At 42.8% G+C, this 24079-nt stretch overlaps 1 protein-coding gene across 1 annotated transcript in view; it reads left to right on the plus strand.

The window, feature by feature from the left end:
• The window catches only part of LOC102959469 (A disintegrin and metalloproteinase with thrombospondin motifs 12), a 301054-nt gene that overhangs the window by 256797 nt on the left and 20178 nt on the right, over positions 1–24079 (plus strand). Inside the window, exons 19-21 of the mRNA XM_042956966.1 lie at positions 2953–4077; positions 10140–10292; positions 21214–21390. Of these exons, the coding sequence (XP_042812900.1) occupies positions 2953–4077; positions 10140–10292; positions 21214–21390 (1455 nt within the window). The remainder of the gene's footprint in view (positions 1–2952; positions 4078–10139; positions 10293–21213; positions 21391–24079) is intronic.

Genomic DNA, 24079 nt, shown 5'->3' on the forward strand with positions numbered 1-24079 from the left:
CTAGGGGATCTCAGTCTTAAAAAATTCAGCAATAAACCAGTGGGATGTATGGGTATCCACAGTATCTTCTAGGCATGTGCCTACAACGACTTCACCCAGACAGCTGCTCTCCTCATACTTTCCACAGACAGGTGTGTGTCCCTGTGCTCCAGAAGGATAGTAGAAATCAGAGACCCCCAAGCCCTTTGCTGTTATCACTATTATTATTTTCAGCATCATTATTATAACAATGATAATAATAGCTTCCAATTGCCAATTGTCTTCTATATATTGTGCACTGTGTTAAGACTGTTGTCTCATGTAATCCTCACAGCCCCCTTGAAAGGTGAGTATTAATTTCTCTCGATTTCCAGAGGAGAAAGCTAAGGTTTAGTTGCTCTATCATGTGTGGGGTTAATTAATAATGGCAGATTGGGGAGTTCACATTGCTTCTTACAGGTTTTATAAGCTCTTTTGCTTCATAGGTCAAGTAGGGGTGGAGGGCACATATCTATATACTTTTGGATTTTTTTTTAATGCTTATGAAGTTGTAAAGTCTAACTTCCCTGTGGCCATTATAAGCATTTCAAGTCAAAACAAACAAAAAATGGAATGAAGAGAAAGAAGAGAAATGTCTACTCTGACATTTCTTGGAAAGAAATACCCAAAGGGAGAGACACCTGCTGCTTGAGGGCAGGTGGCCTTAGCCAGGGCCCCTTTTGTGACTCAGCTCCCAGAACCTAGCCTGCCTGAGGCAGCCAGTGCACAAATGGGTTCAGACATACATGAAGGGTATTTGATTGGACTGATAATTTTTCCAAAGAGGAGATTTGAAAACTCAGGGGGTTCGGATTAGAACGTAACAAGCAGAGAGCAAGTCAGGAGGATGAACTGGACGGAGCATAAAATATTTTTGCACACAAGAAGGCAGAAACGTTACAGTAAACTAGGAAAAGAACTACCTGCAGCCTGCCCTTTGCAGTCTCCAAAGTGAGATAACCCCCAACCTGCAGTTGAACACACTGTCGGCTGCACTGTCTCCAGTGCTTATAAGTGTCTCCTGCTTTTCAAAGGAGCTGATTTCACAGAACTGTCAGACATCAGTGAGTGATTATGCTTGACTGTGACAAAATAATGGGGGAGTTTTATACATCAACATTATTTTTGTACACAGAAGGAATTGAAAGTAGGATTTGAGAAGGCAAAAAACTTAAGCTAAAAAATGCATAAGCTCACAGAAGAATTTTCCCATTCCTGAGTTTTTTTCCAGGTAAAATTGTCACTTAATAAGTGCATATTGGGGCACCTGGGTGGCTTGGTCAATAAAGCGTCTGACTCTTGGTTTGGCTCAGGTCACGACCTCGTGGTTCATGAGTTGGAGCCCCACATCAGGCTCTGTGCTGATGGTGCGGAGACTGCTTGGGATTCTCTCTCTCTCTCTCTCTCTCTCTCTCTCTCTCTCTCTCTCCCTCTCTCTCTCTCTCTCTCCCTCTCTCTCTCTCTCTGTCTCCCCCCACCCCAAAAATAAACAAACAAATAAATAAATAAATAAATAAGCTTTAAAAGAACAAAAAAAAAATGTGTATTAAGTGATCACTGTGTTCCATGAACTATCCTGGAGTTGAGTTATGAATAAAAAACTGCCTTTGGGTAACTTTTCAGAAATCAAGCATCTGTAGTCAGGTCAAGAAGTGAAATCAGTTGGTGGCTACCTGTCCAGTGTGTTGCTCTAGATTTCTTGGAGGATGCGAAATAAATATGACTCTTACTCTGCCACTGACTTGAAGCCTTTCGAGCAGGTCGCTGAGTCTCAGGTTCCTCTCTTGTGGAAGGTGGAATCATAACTCCTGCCTTGTAAATCTCACAGTGCTATCAAGAGTATCGCACAAAACAATGGCTGTGAACATTTGGAAATCTGCCAGTCATTATGTGAACCCCATCCTCAAAAAAACCTGCTTTGAGGTTGGGAATATAAGACAGACAGATGTGAAACAGCCAGTGAATACCCCTGGATGGTTCACATTCAGGGGCCATATATTTTGTAGCTGACTTTAAATTAGAAAGAAAAGGCTAAAAATGGAGCTGTCTGGTAAAAGTATAGATTTTTCAAAACATCTAGAAATTTAGTGTTATGTAGCAACTACATGTGGTTTGCAGCTGCTGGGACTGAGGAAATAAATATTCTTTACCATGAATCCTGAGGAAAGACAACCCTGTTAGGAATCTCCCAAAGGCACTCTGCCTGTGCTTTGGCATGAGCTACAGAATGTGGGGGGAACATCGGAGAAGGGCACTTGCCATGGTCCCTCACACCAACACCATGCTACAGGACTCACTCTTTGGAAAGGGTATCTCTCTCTACCTTTGATTAACTACCCACCTTTAAATTTCAGAATACGTCCTGGATCTGTGTACATGTGTGAGTATGATAGTTGTCTAGCTTTTAATCTGATTCTACCTGGCATAGGCAAGTGGAAATGGAGCCTGTGGTGCCCGGGTGAGGTAATGTTAGTTATACCTGGCATTTTCTAAACATTAAGGGGAAGGTTCATTATAAGTAACTTAATAGATTCCAGAAAATATGTAAACATTTTACATTAAACAGCACTGCAACCCTAGGAAAGATTATATTAGTATCTCTTAAAAAGAATAGGTGACTTGTATAAATCATTGCACTGTTTGTGAATTCAGTGCCCCATGTTCAAAGCCCAGGGAGACTTCCATTTTACTAGGTCATGGTTTGTATTTTCAGTTTGCGAAGGTAATGATTGGTCCTGAGCCCCATCTGGTCTCCAGGAGATACATATTTCCATGGAAAACTAGAGGAGCACAGAAATCAAATGTAAAGATAGAAGAAAACAAGTTTCAGCTGCACAGTGCAGTTTCCATTGGGCCCATTCTCACTTGTTGCAGACCTGAGTATGAGAACCAGTGTGTCTATCCCACTAAAGTAACAGCTGTCTCTCTCTCCAGTGTTCTGTTTCCTGTGGTGGTGGAGTGCGGATTCGCAGTGTCACGTGTGCCAAGAACCATGATGAACCTTGTGACGCAACAAGGAAACCCAATAGCCGGGCTCTTTGTGGCCTCCAGCAATGTCCATCTAGCCGAAGAGTTCTGAAGCCCAACAAAGGCACAATTTCCAGTGGGAGAAAGCCACCAACATCTGGGCAGGACCCCTTAAAGCCCATCCCTCCAACCACGTCCAGTCCCAGAACACTGAGCACACCCACAGTGCCCCAGTCTGTGAGTACAAGTGCCCTGGCCATCAGCAGCCCCGGTCCTACCCCAGATCCCAAAGAAGGAGACCTGGATGGGAAATGGTGGCAAAACAGTTCAAACCAAACTGAACTGGGCTCCAATTATGTCATTTCCACTGGAAGTACTTCCCAGCCCATCATCACTTCCTGGCCTTTGAGTGTCCAGCCAAATGAAGAGAATGTTCCCAATTCAGACACTGGTCCTACCTCAGAGGGAGCCTTTTTAACCACGACAATGAGTGGTTCTGATTTGCCATCTTCCAGCAGCCCTGTGACTTGGCAGGTGACTCCATTTTATGATACCTTGACCAAAGAGCCAGAAATGGAGATTCACAGTGGCTCAGGAGAAGACAGTGAACAAGCTAAGGACAAAAATGAAAACAACTCCATAACGTGGACCAAAATCAGAGTACCTGGAAATGATGCTTCAGTGGTGCAAAGCACAGAAATGCCCCTTGGACCCCCACCAACACCTTATTTCAGGGGGCCGTCCATGTGGCCACCCTTCAGCACGGTGATGGAAGGACTGCTACCCAGCCAAAGGCCTGCTACTCTCAAAAATGGTGCACCTGGAGCTGAGGGGATGTTCCCTGAAAAGCCAGCAAACACTCCATTCCCTCTGGGAGGAGACCACCAGCCAGGACCCTCAGAACGTTCCATAAACCATGACCCCCCAGAACTCCCAAGCAACATGAATCTGACGCAGAGTTCCGGACCAGTCCTGACTGAGGAAGATGCAAAAAGTCTGATAGCTGAGGGGTTTTTGCTAAATGCTTCCAATTACAAGCAGGTGTCCACGAGCAGCAGCCCCGCATACTGGGTTGTTGGAAACTGGAGTAAGGTAGGAGTTCCATTTCTTACCCCATGCCTGTGTCTCCATGGAAGTAGTAGGGGTGTTGCATTCTTGTGTAGATTTCAAATGGACTTGAGTAAAATGTAGCCCGATGTGGAGGAAACGTGAAACAGGTCCAGGTGCTCACCTCCCTCCTGTCCTCCCTACCTCCTAAATTGAGGGGAAGAAAATCTCCAGGGAGGGAGGACAAATGTAGTGAGATAAAGCGTATAGTCAGGAGGGCTGGGCGATTCAGCTGTGTGATGGCAGAGAACTCAGTCCATGTTTTGGACTCCGCTCTTTGTCTACAAACAGTAGACACCTTTGTCTACAGGTGTAGATCACCTGTAACACGCCCTCTAGCTACAAACCTCAGCAGCTGGTGCGGAGGGGCGGCTGAAGAGGCCAGAGTTTGCATTTCGTTAGAGACAGCTGATCTTGGGATTCTAGTTAAAATCTGTCAGGTAATCCTAATCCTAATTGGAGTGGAAATTGAAGATAAAATTCCTTAAAAGCATTCTCTAGTTCAGTGTTATCGATGATTTTCTTTTCTTCTTGTTCTGTTTGCATGCTTGCATGAAAAAATCGTTTTGACTCATTAAAAGAATTAGAAAGTGGAGGAAGAAGAAAATAAACACGACGACAGAATGTTGGCCTCTGTTTTCAAGCTTCAGAAATTTGGCTAGATATTTGTTTTTCCATTTCTAGAACTAATTAATATCCTTTGAAGCATCAAAATCGTTTTCACCCATTTGAATTTTGAATGCACAGTATATGAACTTGTTAAAATAATTTGACAACTCAAAAGAGAACTTTGTGGCAAAATGGTCACATGCTTACATCAGTCAGCATTTTTATGTCAATTCATGACTCCTCTCCTAGCTAAAGAGAAATGAAGTATTTGTAGCTAATATAACAACAGTGCATATAATTTATAAAGCATGTTGGTTTCCAAACCACTTTCACATGTAGCCTCTTATTTTCTCCTTTTGACAGTCCCGAGGAGTAGGTGAGGTCTCATTATGCCAATTTGCAAATAGAGAAATAAAATTTGTAGCAGTCATGTGACTTGTCGAGGGACACAACTGTCAGCTGGATGATACACCTTCTAACTCCACTCTATCCAGTTTGTAAAATGGGCATTAACTGTGAATTACCTGTAAACTAAATCAACATAAAAGTACATACTGGCTCTGGTGACTGTGGAGGCCAGAAGTCAATTGGTACATTTTGATTATAGTAAATCAAGACACACTTGATTTATCTCAAATGTCATCAGTTGACTTTGACAGAAATAAACTGCCTTATTGAATACATCATAGATTGCCAAGAATTGGCAACCATGGTGAAGCTATTGAGAGCTATTAATTCTAGGCGGTTTGACTGGAGAAAAGGAATTGGTCCAGATGGCAGTTTGTCAGGGCTGCAAAGGATATTAGGAGAACAGAGTTCAACATTTGGCAGAAATTCCCTTTGTGATAGGGTTTGGCGCCTGCTCTCTTTACACATCTTTTGAGACAAAATGTTTAATACAGAGAATTGTCAGAGAGGATCAGGACTCACAATGAAAACTTTGGTTTTCCCACTATCCTCTGATTTTTTTTATTCTGTCCATTTCTGAAGCTTCTTTAGGACGGCCTCTCAATGACTGCAGCTTAGAAACCCCATTGATACCAATCTTCCCCAAGCCCCCTATAAAAACCTTAACAGTTTTACAAGTCAGTGTCACCTTATCATTTCTATCATCTCCTGTTTATTTCCTGTTAGTTTAGAGCCAGTGGTTTCCAATCTAATGGTGGGAAGCACTGGGAAAAGATGGGGATGCTTGTGTTTGCTACAGTGATGGTGGAGGGGCTACTACCAGCATTCAACATTGAGAGCCAAAGATGATAAAAGCCCTGCGACATTCAGGGAAGTCTCTTATAAAGAAGAAATGTCCACTGCAAAATGCCAGTTAGTGCCCCAACAGTGAAAAAAGGAGGACCCTCAGTTACTGTTCTTGCCTCCTATCTGGTGTGTGTGCCTCCAGCAACCACCGCCCCCCCCCCCGTAACGCATTCCACGAATCACAAGAGACGTTAAGACTGCCAACTTAGTCTTCTGAAGGAATTTACTAATCATTCCAAACTCCCGCTCACAAATCTTTAATGTCTCTTCATTACATATCAGATCAGATAAATCCACTCTGACTTCCAACAACAGCCTTTACAACATTACATAACCAAGCTTTCAAACCACACTGGCTTCACTCTGTTTCATCATCTTAAGCTTCAGCAGATCTAAACTGCTCAGTTTTCCCTAAGCCTCCTGCTCCTCTCAGTCTAATGCCTTTTTTTACACTGTTCCCTCTGCCTGGAATTTCCTTCCCCTCCTCCTTTGCCTTTTAGAATCTCCCCTGTTCTTCAGGACCAAGCTATGAGCTGCCATAAAGTCTTTCCTGATCATTAAGATTGGAAGTAATTTCTAAAGTTCCTTATTGTTTGACTGAAAATTGTTCTCACCGTTTCCTCCCGCTTTTCTGTCCTGTGTGGAAGGGCTCTTCACACTTCCCATTGTATACAACGTGTTCCTCTAATTGTGATTTCAAAAATTAAGGAATTGATATAAAAATGGGGTTAACACTATAAATGCACATAAAACTTGAAACCAGACTTTCTGGGTTGGAATCTTGGCTCACCCGCTAACTATATATGTCCTCACCCTGCATCAGTTTTTTCATGTATGATGAGGACAGTGTCAATGCCTGAATCAGAGATTGTGAGGGGATGAAAGGGCTAACAATGTGTAAGGTACTCAGAAGAGTATGGGGCACATAGGAAGCACCCAGTAAGTGTTTGCTCTGATATCTGTTTGCAAAACAGAAAACCTAGGTGCTATGCAGCGTACGAGGGTATGGCTCCTATTTCGTCAGAAAATCACCTCTCATTGAATTGCCCCATCATCCAGTCAGATCCCCTGTGTCACTCAGCTAAGTGTAAGCTGTGCAGTTGTGTAAATGGAAGCGACAGTCTGATTTTCCACAGCCATTCACAGCAGTTGTCACGTGATGCTGATCCAGCCCTCCTGGTTAGTTCCAGTTCTGAGCATCCGGAAATCTCCTCCTTGACCTGGTACCTCGGTTGCCACAGGGTCACTAACTGTAATGAGGATGAAGGTTTCCAGGACAAAGTGAAGTTGTCCTTCAACCTCCCCAGGGTTTTTTCTTGTCTCATCGCCCACTCCAAGTTTGGAACTCGTACTAATGACAACTGGTGGCATTCCATGTCTCTTGTACTGTGTCCCATGCATTTGCCCCTGTCAGCACTACCTTTGCACTGTTGTCTGCTGCCTCAATAGAAACTGTCAAAACAAGAAAAAAAATTGGGATACCTGGGTGGCTCAGTCAGTTAAGCATTTAACTCTTGATTTTGACTCAGGTCATGATCTCACAGTTTATGAGATCGAACCCCACATGGGGTTCTGCACAGATAGTGCGGATCCTGCTTGGGATTCTCTCTCTTTCTCTCTCCCTCTCTTCCCTCTCCCTCTGCCCCTTCTATGCATTCTCTGTCTCTGTCTCTGTCTCTCTCTCAAAATAAATAAACTTTTTTAAAAAAGAATAAAAAGAAAAAAAGTGTTCAAAAAGAATTAAATGTCTGCTCATGGGATCTGAATCTATTAGGACTAAATTCAGAGCCCCAGAGACAACATGAATTTAGTTGCCACATAAATACAGTACAAAGAATCATAGACATCATTTGAGATTTACCGGGTTATCATTATCCTGGGAGTTTAGTTGACTAGGTCCTTTCCTGGATTGGGCGAATATATTTTCTCTATGTCATAATATGAAATTAACAACACACTATGTGGCCTTGAATGTTGCTTCTATCTCTGGGCCCCAGATATCTGGAAAGTGAGACTCATATGCTGACCTTGCAGCTGTGTTGTATTCAATAGGTAACATTTGTAGAGTCCTGACCATGTGCACAAATTTCTGTGGTCCTAATGTTATCACCAGTTTTACAGTCTAGGGAGTTAGGAAGTTGCAAAAGACCACACAATTAGCCAGTTGCAGAACTGTAATTGTACCCTGAATCTCAGAAGGTTAAAGAAAATGTAGGAAAGATACCTGTTATGTAGTTGTAGCAATTGCCTATTGCTATAATAATGCTATATGACAAACCACCACAAAACCTCAGGGTTTCGTCGAGTCTGTGGGTCAGCTGAGAGATTCTGTTGATTGGGGCTGAGCTTAGCTGACCTCAGCTTGTCTTGCCGTGCATCGGCTGTGGAGGCAGCTACAGGCCGGCTGGTCGGGGGTGGCCTCAGCTGGGTGACCCCATTCTATTTCACATGATCTCTCATCCTCCGGCATCTGGCCCTGTTTTATTCTCATGGCAGAGAGAGGGGGTCAAGAAAGAGAATTGAAACTAGCGAGTCCTCTTGAGAAGTGGCACATCATCCACTGCATTTTATTGGCCAAAGAAACTCACAAGAACAGTCTTGATTCAAGAGCTGGGCAAGTATATCCCACCGCTTGACAAAAGATCTGCAAATTCCCATTGCAGACAGCATGGTGTGTCCAATGTGGGCCACTAGTGCAATCAGCCTATGACAGTGGTCAGTGTACTTCGGCTGTTATTACCTCTATTACACATATACATAATGTAGTACAGAGGAGAAAGGGCTAGGAACTTAGGTACGAACCACATCCTAAAGAACTTTAAGCAGGAGGAGAGATTACCTCCATAAATGGGCCAGCTGGAAAAATGATGACCTAGGCTAATTTCTACTCTTCCTTTCTATGATGCTATAGTAAAGTTATCCATCTAGAATCTCTGTTGTTATATATGTGTATAACACAAGAACTTGCAAAAAGTGACACACAAAATTATGTGGAAGATGAAATTGCAGCGAGAGAAAAATGTAAGGCTGGTTTTTATTTGTAACTCATCAAAAGAAGCCTTCAAAAATGTCACAGATGGAACCTCCATCCTTTGTTTTTTGTTTTTTTTTTTTTTAATTAGCCCAGAGCTGTGTTTTACATGTGTCTGGAGAGCTCTCCCTTCTGAAGGTGGGTAGGGGAGAGGGGATGCAAGAAAAACCAACTGTATGAAAGAATTAATAAGCACATGGAATAAAAGAACTTATGGAGAAGAAAGCTTCTGTAGTTTTCAAGGCGATCCCTTGCTATACCTGAAGTATTTAAGAATTACGAATAAATTAAAACATCACATGAGGAATGGGCTGTATGTACCCGTATAGGGCAAGTGGTGAAAAGCACTAAGTTGTAACATCTTTCTAACCCCCAAGCATGGTCTGAGGACTCACAGCATTGGCATCACCTGGGAGCTGGGCAGATATGCAGAATCTGAGGTGGCCTCAGCTGGTGACCCCGTTCTATTTCACATGATCTCTCATCCTCCGGCTCCACCCCAGACCTAGTGACTCAGAATCTGCATTTAGCAAGGTCCCAGGTGATGCCTGTGGACACTAAAGTTTGAGAGGAACTGCTCTAACAGACAGTGTATGGCAGAAAGCCCCAGGCTTTACTTCTTTGTCAAGCCAGCTCTCCAAGCCTCATGGGTTTTTTTTCTACACTGTCACAATACCAGTGTAACCACAGGTTTGTCTGGGAGAGGAAGTGAGATAATGTCATTGCGGTGTTATAACAGGCAGATGTATGGATCTGACATCCCCTATGAACGGCAGCATTGGTATGAAATGTGGCGGGCAGTTTGCCTACAGCCCCCAGACATTCATGCCAGGATAATTTTTGAAGAGAAGCAAATTTCCACTTGCATTCGTTTGCTAATCCACTTGCTAATCCACCTGCTAATCCGGGATTCTCATCACTGGCTATTTATTAGAATCACCTGGGACATTGCTTTTTACTCCAGTGCCTAGACCTTACCCAGGGAAATTCAGATTAATTTGTCTAGGGCGGGACCCCAGCGATGATATTTTTTAAAAAGCTCTGTGAATTTAGGTGAGCATCCAAGGTGGAGAACTGGACTTCAGAGTGTTGTGAGATACATCTGAGAAAGTGGCCCTAAGCCTCTGTCTTCTCTGTCCCCCTCGCCACCCAGTGCTCCACCACCTGTGGGCTGGGGGCCTACTGGAGAAACGTGGAATGCAGCACCCAGAGGGATTCCGACTGTGCTGCCCTTCAGAGGCCTGACCCTGCCAAGAGATGCCACCTTCGTCCCTGCGCCAGCTGGAAAGTGGGGAACTGGAGCAAGGTAATTGATCTGGCTCTGCGGTGTTCTGGAGGGGGACAGCCTTATCTAAGCATTTGCTGAAGTAAGTGTCTCTCCTCCCTTCCTCTCTTGCTACCTCCCTCTGCCCTCTTTGCTAAAATGGATGAGTAATCAAAGACATCCCCATAGGCCTACTCGAAGTTACACAATAGTCTTAGAACCAGTACAGAGTTTTTATTAAACCACATGTTATTAGCTGCCTGTCTTTGCTCTCCCCAGATAAACTGGCATAAAAAGTTAAATTTGTGTAATTAATTGCTTGTCCAGCATGCAACATTATTTCTGAGTTACTTAAATTTACCATTATAATTACAATGATACATCATCACATGTATAATTAAGTCATGACGCAGCAGCTGCTAACAAAGCAAATGTGCTTTTCAATCTTCCAGACCCAAATGACAAGAAGGCTAGACACAAGGAAAACATTGGTCTCTCAAAGTGTACTTCCCTTACTATCTTTTTGCAAGGTGGTTTTGCTGTCCTCTGCTAATCTGGCTATGGTTACTCATTTTGCTGTGTTGTCTGCATGGTCCCTTGTGAGACACTGTATCAGGTTTTTGGATTTGTTAGCCTTGGTGCTTTTGGGCACTAACCAGGCCTAACCTAGCCTGGGGCTGAGCCAGCCCCTGGGGGATAGACCCAGGCTATATGACACTGCACAGTTGTGAGTTTGATAGCTGATTGGCAGGAGGAGGTGCAGAGGTGTAAGCCGTGTGTGTACCTTCTGTTTGCCAAGCACACCACCCCACTATGATGCTCTTTAGGCCCCATCTTCACTCTGGGGAGCCAGTTTCCCTTGACAGCTGAGACACAGAAGGGAAAAGAAAAAACTACCCAGAAGTTTGGGTATGAGTTTCACTGTGTAACTTGAAATCAATCACAAGAAAAAATTTGGAAAGTCCTAAAATACATGGAGGTTAAAGAACACCCTACTAAAGAATGAATGGATTGGGGTACCTGGGTGGCTCAGTCAGTTAAGCGCCCAACTCTTGATTTCAGCTCAGGTCATGATCTCGCAATTTCATGAGTTTAAGACCCGCTGTCAGCACAGAGCTTGCTTGGGATTCTCTCTCTCTCTCTCTCTCTCTCTCTCTCTCTCTCTCTCTCTCTCCTTCTCTCTCTGCCACTCCCCTGCTCATGCCAACTCTCTCAAAATAAATAAACTTAAAAAAAAAAAAAAAGAATGAATGGATTAACCAGGAAATTAAAGAAGAAATTGAAAAATACATGAAAGCAAATGAAAATGAAAACATGACAGTATCCCTTTGGGATTCAGCAAAAGCAGTCCTAAGAGGAAAATGCATTGCAATGCAGGCCCATCTTAAGAGGTAAGAAAGGTCCCAAACACACAACCTAATCTTACACCTAAAGTAGTGATAAAAGAAGAAACAAATAAAGCCCAAAGCCAGCAGAAGAAGAGAAATAATAAAGAGTAGAGCAGAAAAAAAGAATATGGAAACAAACAAACACACAAAAACACCAGAAGAAATCAATGAAATTAAAAGCTGCTTTTTGAAAGAATAAACAAAATTGATAAACCCCTAACTAGATTTAACAAAAAGAAAAAAGAGAGGACCCAAATAGATAAAATCACAAATGAAAGAGGAAAGATCACAACCAACACCACAGAAATGCAAGCAATTATTAGAGAATACTATGAAAAATTATATGCCAGCAAACTGGACAACCTGGAAGAAATGGACAAATTCCTAGACACTCACACACTACCAAAACTCAAACAGAAAGAAATAGAAATTTTGAGCAGGCCCATAAACAGCAAAGATATTGAGTCAGTTATCAAAAATCTCCCAGCAAATAAAAGTCCTGGGCGAGATGGCTTCCCATGGGAATTCTACCAGACATTTATTTTTTTTTAATTTTTTTTAACATTTATTCATTTTTGAGACAGAGAGAGACAGAGCATGAATGGGGGAAGGTCAGAGAGAGAGGGAGACACAGAATCTGAAACAGGCTCCAGGCTCTGAGCTGTCAGCACAGAGCCCGATGCAGGACTCGAACTCACGGACCGCGAGATCATGACCTGAGCTGAAGTTGGACGCCCAACCGACTGAGCCACCCAGGCGCCCCTAGACATTTAAAGAAGAGTTAATACCTGTTCTTCTCAAACTGTTCCAAAAAAATTGAAATGATAGGAAAGCTCCCAATTTCATTCTATGGAGTCAGCATTCTAAAACCAGACAAAGACCCTACTAAAAAGGAGAATCACAGGCCAACATCCCTGATGAAACTGGATGCAAAAATTCTCAACAAGATGCTAGCAAATCAAATTCAACAGTGCATTAAAAGAATTGTTCGCCATAATCAAGTGGAATTTATTCCTGGGCTTCAGGTCTTGTTCAATATTCACAAATCAATCAATGTGATAACACCACATTAAAAAAAGAAAAGATAAGAATCATATGATCCTTTCAGTAGATGCAGAAAAAGCATTTGACAAAAATACAGTGTGCTTTCTTGATAAAAACCCTCAAGAAAATAGTAGGGATACACAGAACATACCTCAACATCATAAAAGCCATATAGGAAAGGCCCACAGCTAATATCATCCTCAGTAAGGAAAAACTGAGAGCTTTCCCCCCAAGGTCAGGAACACAACGTGGATGTCCACTCTCACCACTGTTGTCCAACATAGTATTGGAAGTCCTAGCCTCAGCATTTAGACAACGAAAAGAAATAAAAAACATCCAAATTGACAAAGAAGTCAAACTTTCACTCTTCACAGGTGACATGATACTTTACATGGAAAACCCAAAAGACTCGACCAAAAAACTGCTAGAACTGATACATGAATTCGCAAAGTCATAGGCTATAAAATCAATGTACATAAATTGGTTGCATTTCTATACAACAGTAATGAAGCAACAGAAAGAGAAATCCAGGAATCTATCCCATTTACAATTGCACCAGAACCATAAGATACCTAGGAATAAAGCTAACCAAAGAGGTAAAAGATCTGTATGCTGAAAACTATAGAAAGCTTATGAAAGAATTTGAAGAAGACACAAAGAAATGGAAAAACATTCCATGCTTATGAATTGGAAGAACAAATATTGTTAAAATGTCAATACTACCCAAAGCAATCTACACATTCAATGCAATCCTTATCAAAATAACACCACATTCTTCACAGCTAGAACAAACAATCCTAAAATTTGCATGGAACCAGTAAAGACCCCGAATAGCCAAAGCAATGTTGAAAAAGAGAAACAGATCTGGAGGCATCACAAATCCAGACTTTAATCTGTAGTACAAAGCTGTAATCATCAAGGCAATATGGTACTGGCACAAAAACAGACACATAGATCAAAGGAGCAGAAAAGAGAATCCAGAAATGGACCCACCAATGTATGGCCTACCAATTTTCAACAAAACAAGAAAGACTATCCAATGGAAGAAAGACAGTCTCTCTAGCAAATGGTGCTCGGAAAACTGTACAGCGACATGCAGAAGAATGAAACTGGACCACTTTCTTACACCATACACAAAAATAAATTCAAAATGGATGAAAGACCTAAATGTGAGACAGGAAACCATCAAAATCCTACAAGAGAAAACAGGCAACAACTTCTTAGACCTTGGCTGCAGCAACTTCTTACTAGACATGTCTCCAGAGGCAAGGAAAATAAAACAAAAATGAACTAGTGGGACCTCATCAAGAGAAAAATCTCCTGCACAGCAAAGGAAACAATCAGCAAAACTAACAGGCAACAGATGGAATGGGAGAAGATATTTGCAAATGACATATCTGATAAAGGCTTAGTATCTAAAATCTTTAAAGAACTTATCAAATTCAACACCCAAAAACCAAACAATCAAGTAAAGAAATATGACAGAGACATGAATAGACACTTCTCCAAAGAAGACATACAGGTGGCTAACAGACACATGAAAAGATGCTCAACATCACTCATCATCAGGGAAATACAAATCAAAACCACAATGAGATACCACCTCACACCTGTCAGAATGGGTAACATTAATAACTCAGGCAAAAACAGATGTTGGCAAGGATGCAGAGAAAGAGGAATCTCTTACACTGCTGGTGGGAATGCAAACTGATGCAGCCACTCTGGAAAACAGTATAAAGGTTCCTCAAAAAATTAAAAATAGAACTACCCTACAACCCAGCAATTGCACTGTTAGGTATTTATCCAAAGGATATAAAAAGCCTTGTTCTAAGTGGTACATGCACCCCAATGTTTACAGCAGCACTATCAACAATAGCCAAATTATGGAATAAGCCCAAATGTTCATCAACTGATGAATGGATAAAGAAGATGTGGCGCGCGCGCACACACACACACACACACACACACACACGCACTGGAATACTATTCGTCCATCAAAAAGAATAAAATCTGCCATTTGCAACAGTGTAGATGGACCTAGAGTGTATTATGCTAAGTGAAATAAGTCAGGCAGAGAAAGACAAATATCATACATTTCACTCGTGTGGAATTTAGGAAACACAACCGATGAACATAGGGGAAGGGAAGGAAAAATAAGAAAAACAGGGTGAGGCAAACCATAAGAGACTCTTAAATACAGAGAACAAACTGAGGGTTGCTGGAGGGGAAGTAGGTTGGGGGATGGGCTAAATGGGTGATGGGCATTAAGGAGGGCACTTGGGATGAGCACTGGATGTTCTATGGAAGTGATAAATCACTGGGTTCTACTCCTGAAACCAGTACTACACTGTATATTAACTAACTTGAATTTAAATAACTAGATTAATAATAAAAAAATAAATAAAACCTGGAGTAGGAAAGTAGGCCCTTTGTTTTGCCTTTAAATATCCAGAGCGTTTAGATTTTGCTATATTGATGGTTTGCCTTTTCACAGATCCTTTCTCAGAGGAAAGAATTCTAATTTTATCTTGAAATTCTGCATTATCCCCCCAATCCCCACCTCCAATCCAGAGACATTTCAAATCTCAAAGGGCTTCAGGTCTGCTGCAGCCTGCTCTGAGCCTACAAGTATCACACCTGATGCCTTGGGGTTACTCACCAACAATCCCCTACCTTTGTGATGGCTGTCTGACTTGTGGTTGTTTTACTGCACCGTGTGGCTCCTTGAAGCAGCCTGAAACCACTGCAGTGGACATGTCCCCATGTGTTTGACAGTAGAATAAGACTATACGTTCAGATTCTCCCTCTACCACGTCTAGAAGTAGCCTTTCAGAATGGTGTGCTTCCGCTTCATGTAGTGATCTGCCTGAAGCAAATTCAAGCTTGTGGTCCTCAGGTCTGTCCCAGAGGCATCCTTGGGAAGACAGTTCTGTAGAACTGAATCCTAGAAGCAGGGCTGGGCAGTGGATCAGACACATCTGGATTGGCAACCCTGCTCTGGCGTGATGAGCATATGACACTGATGACACTGGCCATTCACCCTCGGAACGTTCTTTCTCTCACCTCTGAGAAATAACATGGATGATATTGCCTCTACTTACCTCATAGAGTTGTTGCAAGGATAAAAAAAAAAGAGAATGTGAGTGAAACAGCTTTGTAAATGGTAAAAGACTGGTTTATTTTATTTTTTTTATTCTTTTTAATGTTTATTTTTATTTTTGAGAGAGAGAGAGGGACAGAGTGTGAGCTGGGGGAGGGGCAGAGAGAGAGGGAGACACAGAATCCAAAGCAGGCTCCAGGCTCTGAGCTGTCAGCACAGAGCCTGATGCGGGCCTCGAAGCCATGAACTGTAAGATCATGACCTGAGCCAAAGTCGGACCCTCAACCGACTGAGCCACCCAGGTGCCCCCTTAAAAGACTGTTTAGATGAAACCCTGGGCAGACTCTGAGCTCAAGATAAAAGTTAGGACTGGTTCTTAGGTGCTTACTAACCTCTGGCTTCCTGGACTTGGGGTGCAAGGCCTGTGGACAGGTGACAGTGGAGAAAGTTCTGTCAACAGAATGACTGGCTCGAGCAGGTGTCCACTCCTTAGTACTAAGCAGACAAGGTGCTTGGTGTCCATGAACTTTGAAGAACTTGACCTACCTTGAGCACTAACACTCGCCAAATACTACTATGTGCCTGACATTACACAAAAGCATTAGATAATAAGTTCCATTTTCATCCAGCACAGGACCTTCTTTATAATTCCCACTGAGGCAACAAAAGCTCAGAGTGCTTAAATCACTGACATTTGATCACACAGTTGTTACCAAATGCTCCCAGTTTTAAGAAACATCCACTGGGGGATGCATCAATTTTATGACAGCTTTTCATAAAGAAAGAGAACACTACACAATAAATATGTACGTCAGTTGTAAGAAACATGCCAATTTCAGAGCATTAAAATTTGTATGAGGAAAAAAAGTGTGTGATGCAAGAAATGCAGAAGTGACAAAAGGGGCTTGAAAAACCTTCAGTTGCATTTGACATCTAGAGCGATGCATCATCCACAGCTCCATTCACCGCCCGATGGAACATCTTGATGGTTGCACCTTCTGAAGTTTTGTAAACTGGTGATTTTACATCCCTTTTATTTGCTTTCTGAGAACAAGCACTTCCCTTTTCATGGTTAAGTCTAACAGATATTATTTCTGAAATGAATCAGAAACAGTTTTACATTTTTTCTTGGAATGTTCTGTCTTGCCACCTAGGGAGCGTTGCAATTTTATTTTAGCGGTAGTTGACTTGCTGGAAAATAAGAGAAAGTGTCAGCCTTTCTTTATGGTCTTGTGTTTCATGTATATTGCTAGTCTTTTTGTCTTATTCTACTTCTTGCCTTTGTGTTTATTAGATTTTATAGATTGTCAATGACAGTTCTACATTTTTTTTACATCTGAATTTTTAGAAATGAATTTAATAGGGGAAGAGCTCCTTTTTTTGCTAAATACAGACCATCCCCAACTTTGATATATAAAATATTCCCAGTAACATGTATTAAAGTCCGATATGCAAACGTGAAAACATGGAATTGCATGTTTTAAGGGATTTTGTGTCCCCAGAAAGCAAAAGTTGAGTAGCAGGAAGGTCATCATATACTGAAAATCACTGCATTTATTTATTCTTGGTATAATATGTTATATGTCTGAACTGTCACCTTCTCTTGACATCCCGGAATATTTTAGATTAAGGGTCCCCTAAAAAGAAAGTAAAGGAATGGCAAAGAAATAGAAGCATTTAGGACCACAGGAAACATGAACCCAAGACCACTCTAGTTGAGGATTGATGTCCAGACCACAAGGCTCTCCATGATGGCCCCTGCCCATCTCTCTGTCCAATCCCACTCTTTACCCTAGCATTCTGATTAATGCACCTTTCCCAAACAAGCTTCGTTGTTTCATAGCACTGTGCCTCCATACATGCCATTCTTTCCACCTTGAATGCCCCCCACCCTATTTTGCTGGCTGAGCAAGCATCTACATATCCTATATGCTTCAGCTCAAAACTTGGCTCCTTTATTTAGTCCTTTCTTGACTTCTTTAGGTGAAACTGACCATATCCTCCATTGTGCCCTCACTAGATCATGAACAACTTATGAGGTAATCTTTATATTTAAATATAATCATTATTCCTTCTACTCATTTATGTAACTCTTCCCACCTGCTAGAAATACAGAGACTGAAACATAGATGTGCCCAATAACTGGGAGGAAGAAAAGTTGGGGTGAGAGGGGGGAAAGAGATAGAAGGATGAATTTTCATGCTGTTCAACTTAGAATTTTTGGAATGAATTATTTAATCTTAAGGGTCTTGTGAATCTGTTCAGCATAAGTAAAGGAACAGAAGAAAAAGTTGTATCCAAATTTAGTATTTGGTTCAACTTGGAAAGCAAGAAAGTGTTCTGAAATCAAAACAGAATACAAATGCAGCGATCCCGTACACGTATACCCCTCTAGAATGTTGGGATAGTTTAATCATCTAGTTTATTTTCCTTTCCATACTGATGGAGAAACAGAGGCTGAGAGAAGAGAAGTGATTAATCCATGTGAACTCAGGTGGCAATTTGCTCTCGGGGTCACACCTGAGTGCAACCTACTGCCCTCCCAATGCTATGCTCACTAATTCCTCTATACTCGACTGAGCACTCTGTATGAGTCCAACATGGAAAGGGTATCAGGATGACTCCACAAATCAAAAACACCACAAGGGAGAATCACAGAATTGTGCTTTCATTTCATATCTCTGCCAATGGCTCCTATAAGCTGAGGGTATTTTTCATTCTATCTGGTCTGTAGATCACACTAGTTAAATTGATGCCATAACTAGAAAACAGTCAGGCCTGTTTGGTCACAATAAGGTGTTGGCCAGGCTTTCTGTTCTCATTAGTCTGACTCCGGTCCTCAGTCTAGTCCACAGGTTCCAGGTGAGGAAACATTAATACAAATTACCCTCCTCTAAGGCTGTAAAAAAATTAATATAATAATTGGCAATCAGCATATAAGGCAAAACAGCATTAGAAGTGGAGTGATTTAATATCCTGCCACTTATCTCTTGCTAACTGAATCAGAGGCTGTTTTGAAAATGGAACCGAAAAGTCAGAGATTTAGTGAGTGTCTTCCCTTATTATTTACTTCAGCATATTAATAAAGTTTATTTCCCATTGAATGTGAATACTCTAACAAAAGGGGTAATGCTAGCTTGAAAATTAAATTAGGAATAATAGATTACAGCAACGAATGAAAAATAGGAAAATAAAATCCAATTTTATAATTAATGTCTTATAAAACTCCCTTGTCCTAATAAAGAATCCTGTTACTTCACCATGTGCTATTTCCCAGAAATCTGTTTTGTCAGACAAATGACCTCTTTGTGTGGAAATTATTAGCAGGCTCCCTCATTTGCTCTGTGGCTGATTTCAAATTGACAGTTATTTTTTCCTTTGTGTACTCACTACATGGCAGGAAAGTGAGGTTATTGGCTTGTTTTTCTTTGGGGAGGGGTGCTGTCTGGCAAGCATTGTTTATCTCTAAGAAGTTGAACACTCAATTTATGGTGGCATTAGAGCCTCAGTCTGTCCCTTGTCACATGGGCCAGCATCTTTCTATGTTACAGCCCAAGGTTTGAAGTCAGGTGACTTAGCACAATCTGCAGGTGGCGGAAGAAGGGGGAACTGTCTTTGGGGTGTACCTCTACTGAAAGTTTGAGGAATTTTCTTTCACGATCCCAAACCCTGTAGTTATCACTATTCCACCATGGCCAGAAAGAGCACCATTTTTCACTGTGTAGAGAGGGGCCAGATACCTTACAGCATGCACACACTTTCTTGCTGGTGCACTTTCTCAGCCAAGTTTAGCCAAGCTAATGAGATACTAGATGGGAGGATGGGGAGATTAAAGGTGCTCTTCATTGCTGCAGTGACCAGGGTCTCCTTAGCCCACTTGGAAACCCCCTCGGAATTCATGTATGCACTCAACAAATCTGTACGGACCCTCTGTGCCTGGCACCATGCTAGATGCTTGGGGCACAGTGGGAACCAGGGCAGATAGGGGTCCGATTTCATGGCAGTGAGAGTGTAAGAGAAAGGACACACAGAATGAATAAAAATTGTTCCACATTTCAAGTTCCTGTGATAGAAATGGACAAGGAGCTGAGAGAAATTACAAGAAAGAGAGCCTCCTTCGGATAAAGGCATTCCAGGAGGGCCTCTCTGAGGAGATGACATCTAAGCTGAGGGCTAAAAGAAGAGCAGTAGCGCGTAATGTAAAGAGTAGAGGGAGGAACATTCAGGACATAAAGACCATGGGGATGTACTGTTAACCCACAGAGAGGCTGGAGGCAAAAGGCTGAGGAGCACAGGGGTCTGTTCCCCTCCTTCCTACCTCCAGTCCCTACCTGACAGTGGAGGGTGACAAGACAGGCCAGGCAAGGACAGGATCAGGAGAGACTAGGAGATGGGGGCAAGATGAACGGAAGGGATTCGGCTGGCACTAGCATTCTAAAGAGATTGGAGACCAAGTCTTGGAAGTTCAAGTTATGATCAAGTAAAATCTAGGTGGAGGATGGAATAGCTCCCAAAATCCGAGAGGTCAGAGAGTAGGTCTACTTCAGAATCGGCTGTGCAAACCCTGGTTTGGGGGATGCTGGCGCATCAGTGTTGATCATGATTTTAAGGAGTCAGCAGCCCGCAGTGACCTGAGACTGAGCAGGATGCCGGGCTGCTACACAAGGTGTGGGCATGGGGGAGGGGGGCAGTGAGGAGAGCCTTGTAATGGCTTTCAGGGGGCCTGTGCTGAGCAAACTCTCAGTGACGAAGGCAGGTGATGTTAGCTACAGGAGGAAGGAGGGTGGTAGGGACAAACTCAGGGTTTGCTCACTTCTGGGAATCAAACCACTGAGTAGTTATTCCAGTTACTTCCCTCATGTCGGCCCTTCATCTGACAAAGCATAACCCATCTTGCCTTCAGAGTCGTGGAGAAAACAGGTTTTTAGCAGGATTCTGAGGGCGGATGGGTGTGGGTTGGCCGAGAGTTCCCCTTCACCCCGGATGAATACACACTGGAGGGAATGGCTGCCTACTGGGGCACACACTGCACCAGCAGGCACCTAACCCCAGTGTCTGTGACCTTCACGACAGTGCTGTGAGATAACAGTTATTGTCCCAGTTTCTCGATATGACACCTGAGGCTCGGAATTTTTCTGTGACTTCCCCAACATCTCACAATAAGTGAGTGACAGAACTGGACTCGCCACCTGGTTCTCACATTGCCATGCCTGTGTTTTCGGACATGGGGAGCCCCATCTTTGGGAGCTGTTTAAGTGATTCCTTCTAGAGGGCCTGTGAGGGAATCAGTACACTTGAGCTAGACTTAATCCTTCTTCATGGCTGGAACCCTGGAACTTCACGGCTCTCTGAGAAACTCCCTGGGATATGGAGGATCCAAAGCCTGACACCAGGGACTCAAGTATCCCCTTTTCTCTCCCTCTCCATGCAGTGCTCCAGAAACTGCAGCGGGGGCTTCCAGATCCGGGAGATTCAATGTGTGGACAGCCGGGACCACCGGAGCCTGAGGCCGTTTCACTGCCAGTTCCTGGCCGGCATTCCTCCCCCGCTGAGCATGAGCTGTAACATAGAGCCCTGTGAGGAGTGGCAGCTGGAGCCCTGGAGCCAGGTATGGCCTCCAGACACATCATCCACACAACCAGGAAAATGTGAATCCCTGTGCTACCATGTGAGACCAGAAGTCAGGGAAGACCACGCGTGCGTCGTGGCAATGACTGGCCTCCGTTCAGTGGCCTAATGCTGTGTGGAGAAGGCTGAACAGGTCCACAACAACAACAGGTCAACAGGCCACAACAATTGGTGGTTTCAAACGTGATAATTCAGTGTTTTCTTACAACCCAGTCTCCCAGTGGACATACTGGGGAGTTGAGATTCATGTTGGGGAAATGTACATGGACCACTCTGATGAAAGCCATTTAGGGCAGAGCCTCACATGCCTCTCTCCTAGGCCTCTGCAATTGAACTGGGGGTATTGGTCAGGTCCTTCCCACACACAGTTTATTTTAGAGTTCCACTTCTCAGTTGAATGCCCAGATCATTGTTTACACAAATAAAAGGAAGTGTGCTTGTGCCTGTCTGTATGTCCTCTGTTTTGTGAGGGCCCAGGTTCTACTGGGTCTTTGTCCTACTTCAGCACATGAAAACAAAGTGTCTGTTCTTTGGTGAAGTATAATAATCTTATTCGCCAATATGCAAATACCTCAACAGCTAACAAAACAAAACAAAACAAACAAACAAAAAACTTCCAACCATACCCATGCATGGTAGAAAGAAGAGAAAAAAAGGAACCCAGCATATTTTGAGTGTGTCTATGGGCTAAGCATTTTACCTACCATACTTCGTTTAATTTTCTTTTTTTTTAATATGAAATTTATTGTCAAATTGTTTTCTATACAACACCCAGTGCTCATCCCAACAGGTGCCCTTCTCAATGCCCATCACCCACTTTCCCCTCCCTCCCACTCCCATCAACCCTCAGTTTGTTCTCACTTTTTAAGAGTCTCTTATGGTTTGCTCCCTCCCTCTCTAACTTTTTTTTTCCTTCCCCTCCCTCATGGTCTTCTGTTAAGTTTCTCAGGATCCACATAAGAGTGAAAACATATGATATCTGTCTTTCTCTGTATGACTTATTTCACTTAGCATAACACTCTCCAGTTCCATCCACGTTGCTACAAAAGGCCATATTTCATTCTTTCTCATTGCCACGTAGTATTCCATTGTGTAAATAAACCACAATTTCTTTATCCATTCATCAGTTGATGGACATTTCGGCTCTTTCCATAATTTGGCTATTGTGGAAAGTGCTGCTATAAACATTGGGGTACAACTGCCCCTATGCATCAGCACTCCTGTATCCCTTGGGTAAATTCCTAGCAGTGCTATTGTTGGGTCATAGGGTAGATCTATTTTTAATTTTTTGAGGAACCTCCACAGTTTTCCAGAGTGGCTGCACCAGTTTGCATTCCCAATACTTGGTTTAATTTTCACAACAATCTGAATGGTAGGCTTTATTAATTCCATTTTATAGATGAAGAAATTGAAACTTGGAGGTTAAGAAACTTACATGAGGTCACACAACTAGAAAATAAATGGGGGAGTATTTGTTTAAGCATAAGGTAGACTTCAGTGCCAGTGTGCTTTCTACCATAGACATTAATTCAATAAGCACTGAACAAAGAGTAAACTAAGGAGGAAGAGTGAATCAATAACTATTTTGGAGGAAACCAAACCTTCCACGTGCCCTGGAAAGGAAGGTAGTGAATTACAACTGTAGAACACAGAGTTAGAGTCAAAGCTTACAGAAGACTGAGCCCCCTACAGCTACTTACTGCCTACAATGTCAAGCAGCCATACTTATTCCTGAGGCCCTGGGCCAATACCTGGTGTTTGGAGGGGGGGGGGGGGGCAGCAGCCACTACTGTCCCCTCTTTCTTCTCCTTACCTGCTCAGCTCTGGGGCATATAAAGTGCCTGCTACTCCCATGCTCTGGACTGAGGCCTCTAAGACTTCCACGTATAATGAGCCTTCAGAATCATTATACAGCTTTCAGAATCCAGGAATTTGCAGAGGAGCCTAGATCGCCTTGTCAGAGAAACGGCATTGGCAGGTTTTTAAAGATGAGCAATCAGATCTGCTTTTTGGTTATGAAAAAGATGTATTCTTTATGCTTCCTCAGTAGCTTCTGGGAGCCCTAATCAGGCACTGTTCCCTGAAGGTCTCCCCAAACCCTCCTTTCTAAAGTAGTATTCTGTTCTGAGTAAGCCACACAGTTGGAAGACTTCCCTCTGAGGAAGCAGAGGACATGGAAATGCAAAAATATTTCTCTTGAGCTTTTGAGGGTCTGAGCACCCTTAGGTGCTTTCCCTGATGCATGATGCTGCCTTGTCTATACACACTCTCTAGCAGACTGCCATCATGAGACTGTGGGCCCCTTTGGTATGTCAGCCAGCCCATACTGCCTGCATGGAAGAGGCATTTCAGCTGTTGGAATGTCCCTACACCAGAGGTGCTCAAACTTTAGCTCACTTCAGAATCACCTGGGGGTTTCTTAATACACAGATGGCTGGACCCCATTCCCAGAGTGTCTAGTTTGGAGGTCTGGGGTGGAGCCTGAATTCTTCATTTCTAACAAGTATCTAGAAGATGCTGAAGTTGCTGATCTGGAGACCACACTTGGAGAATCACTGGTTTACACTTTCTTCACCTCCTTTCCTAGATATTACTTGGCCAGATGGCCCTGAATCTATATGTACACGTGTAGGTAGAATGATCTCCAATGGGGGAATCCCTCCCTTCTC

The sequence above is a fragment of the Panthera tigris genome, chromosome A1 (assembly GCF_018350195.1).
Source record: "Panthera tigris isolate Pti1 chromosome A1, P.tigris_Pti1_mat1.1, whole genome shotgun sequence".
Lineage (NCBI taxonomy): Eukaryota > Metazoa > Chordata > Mammalia > Carnivora > Felidae > Panthera > Panthera tigris.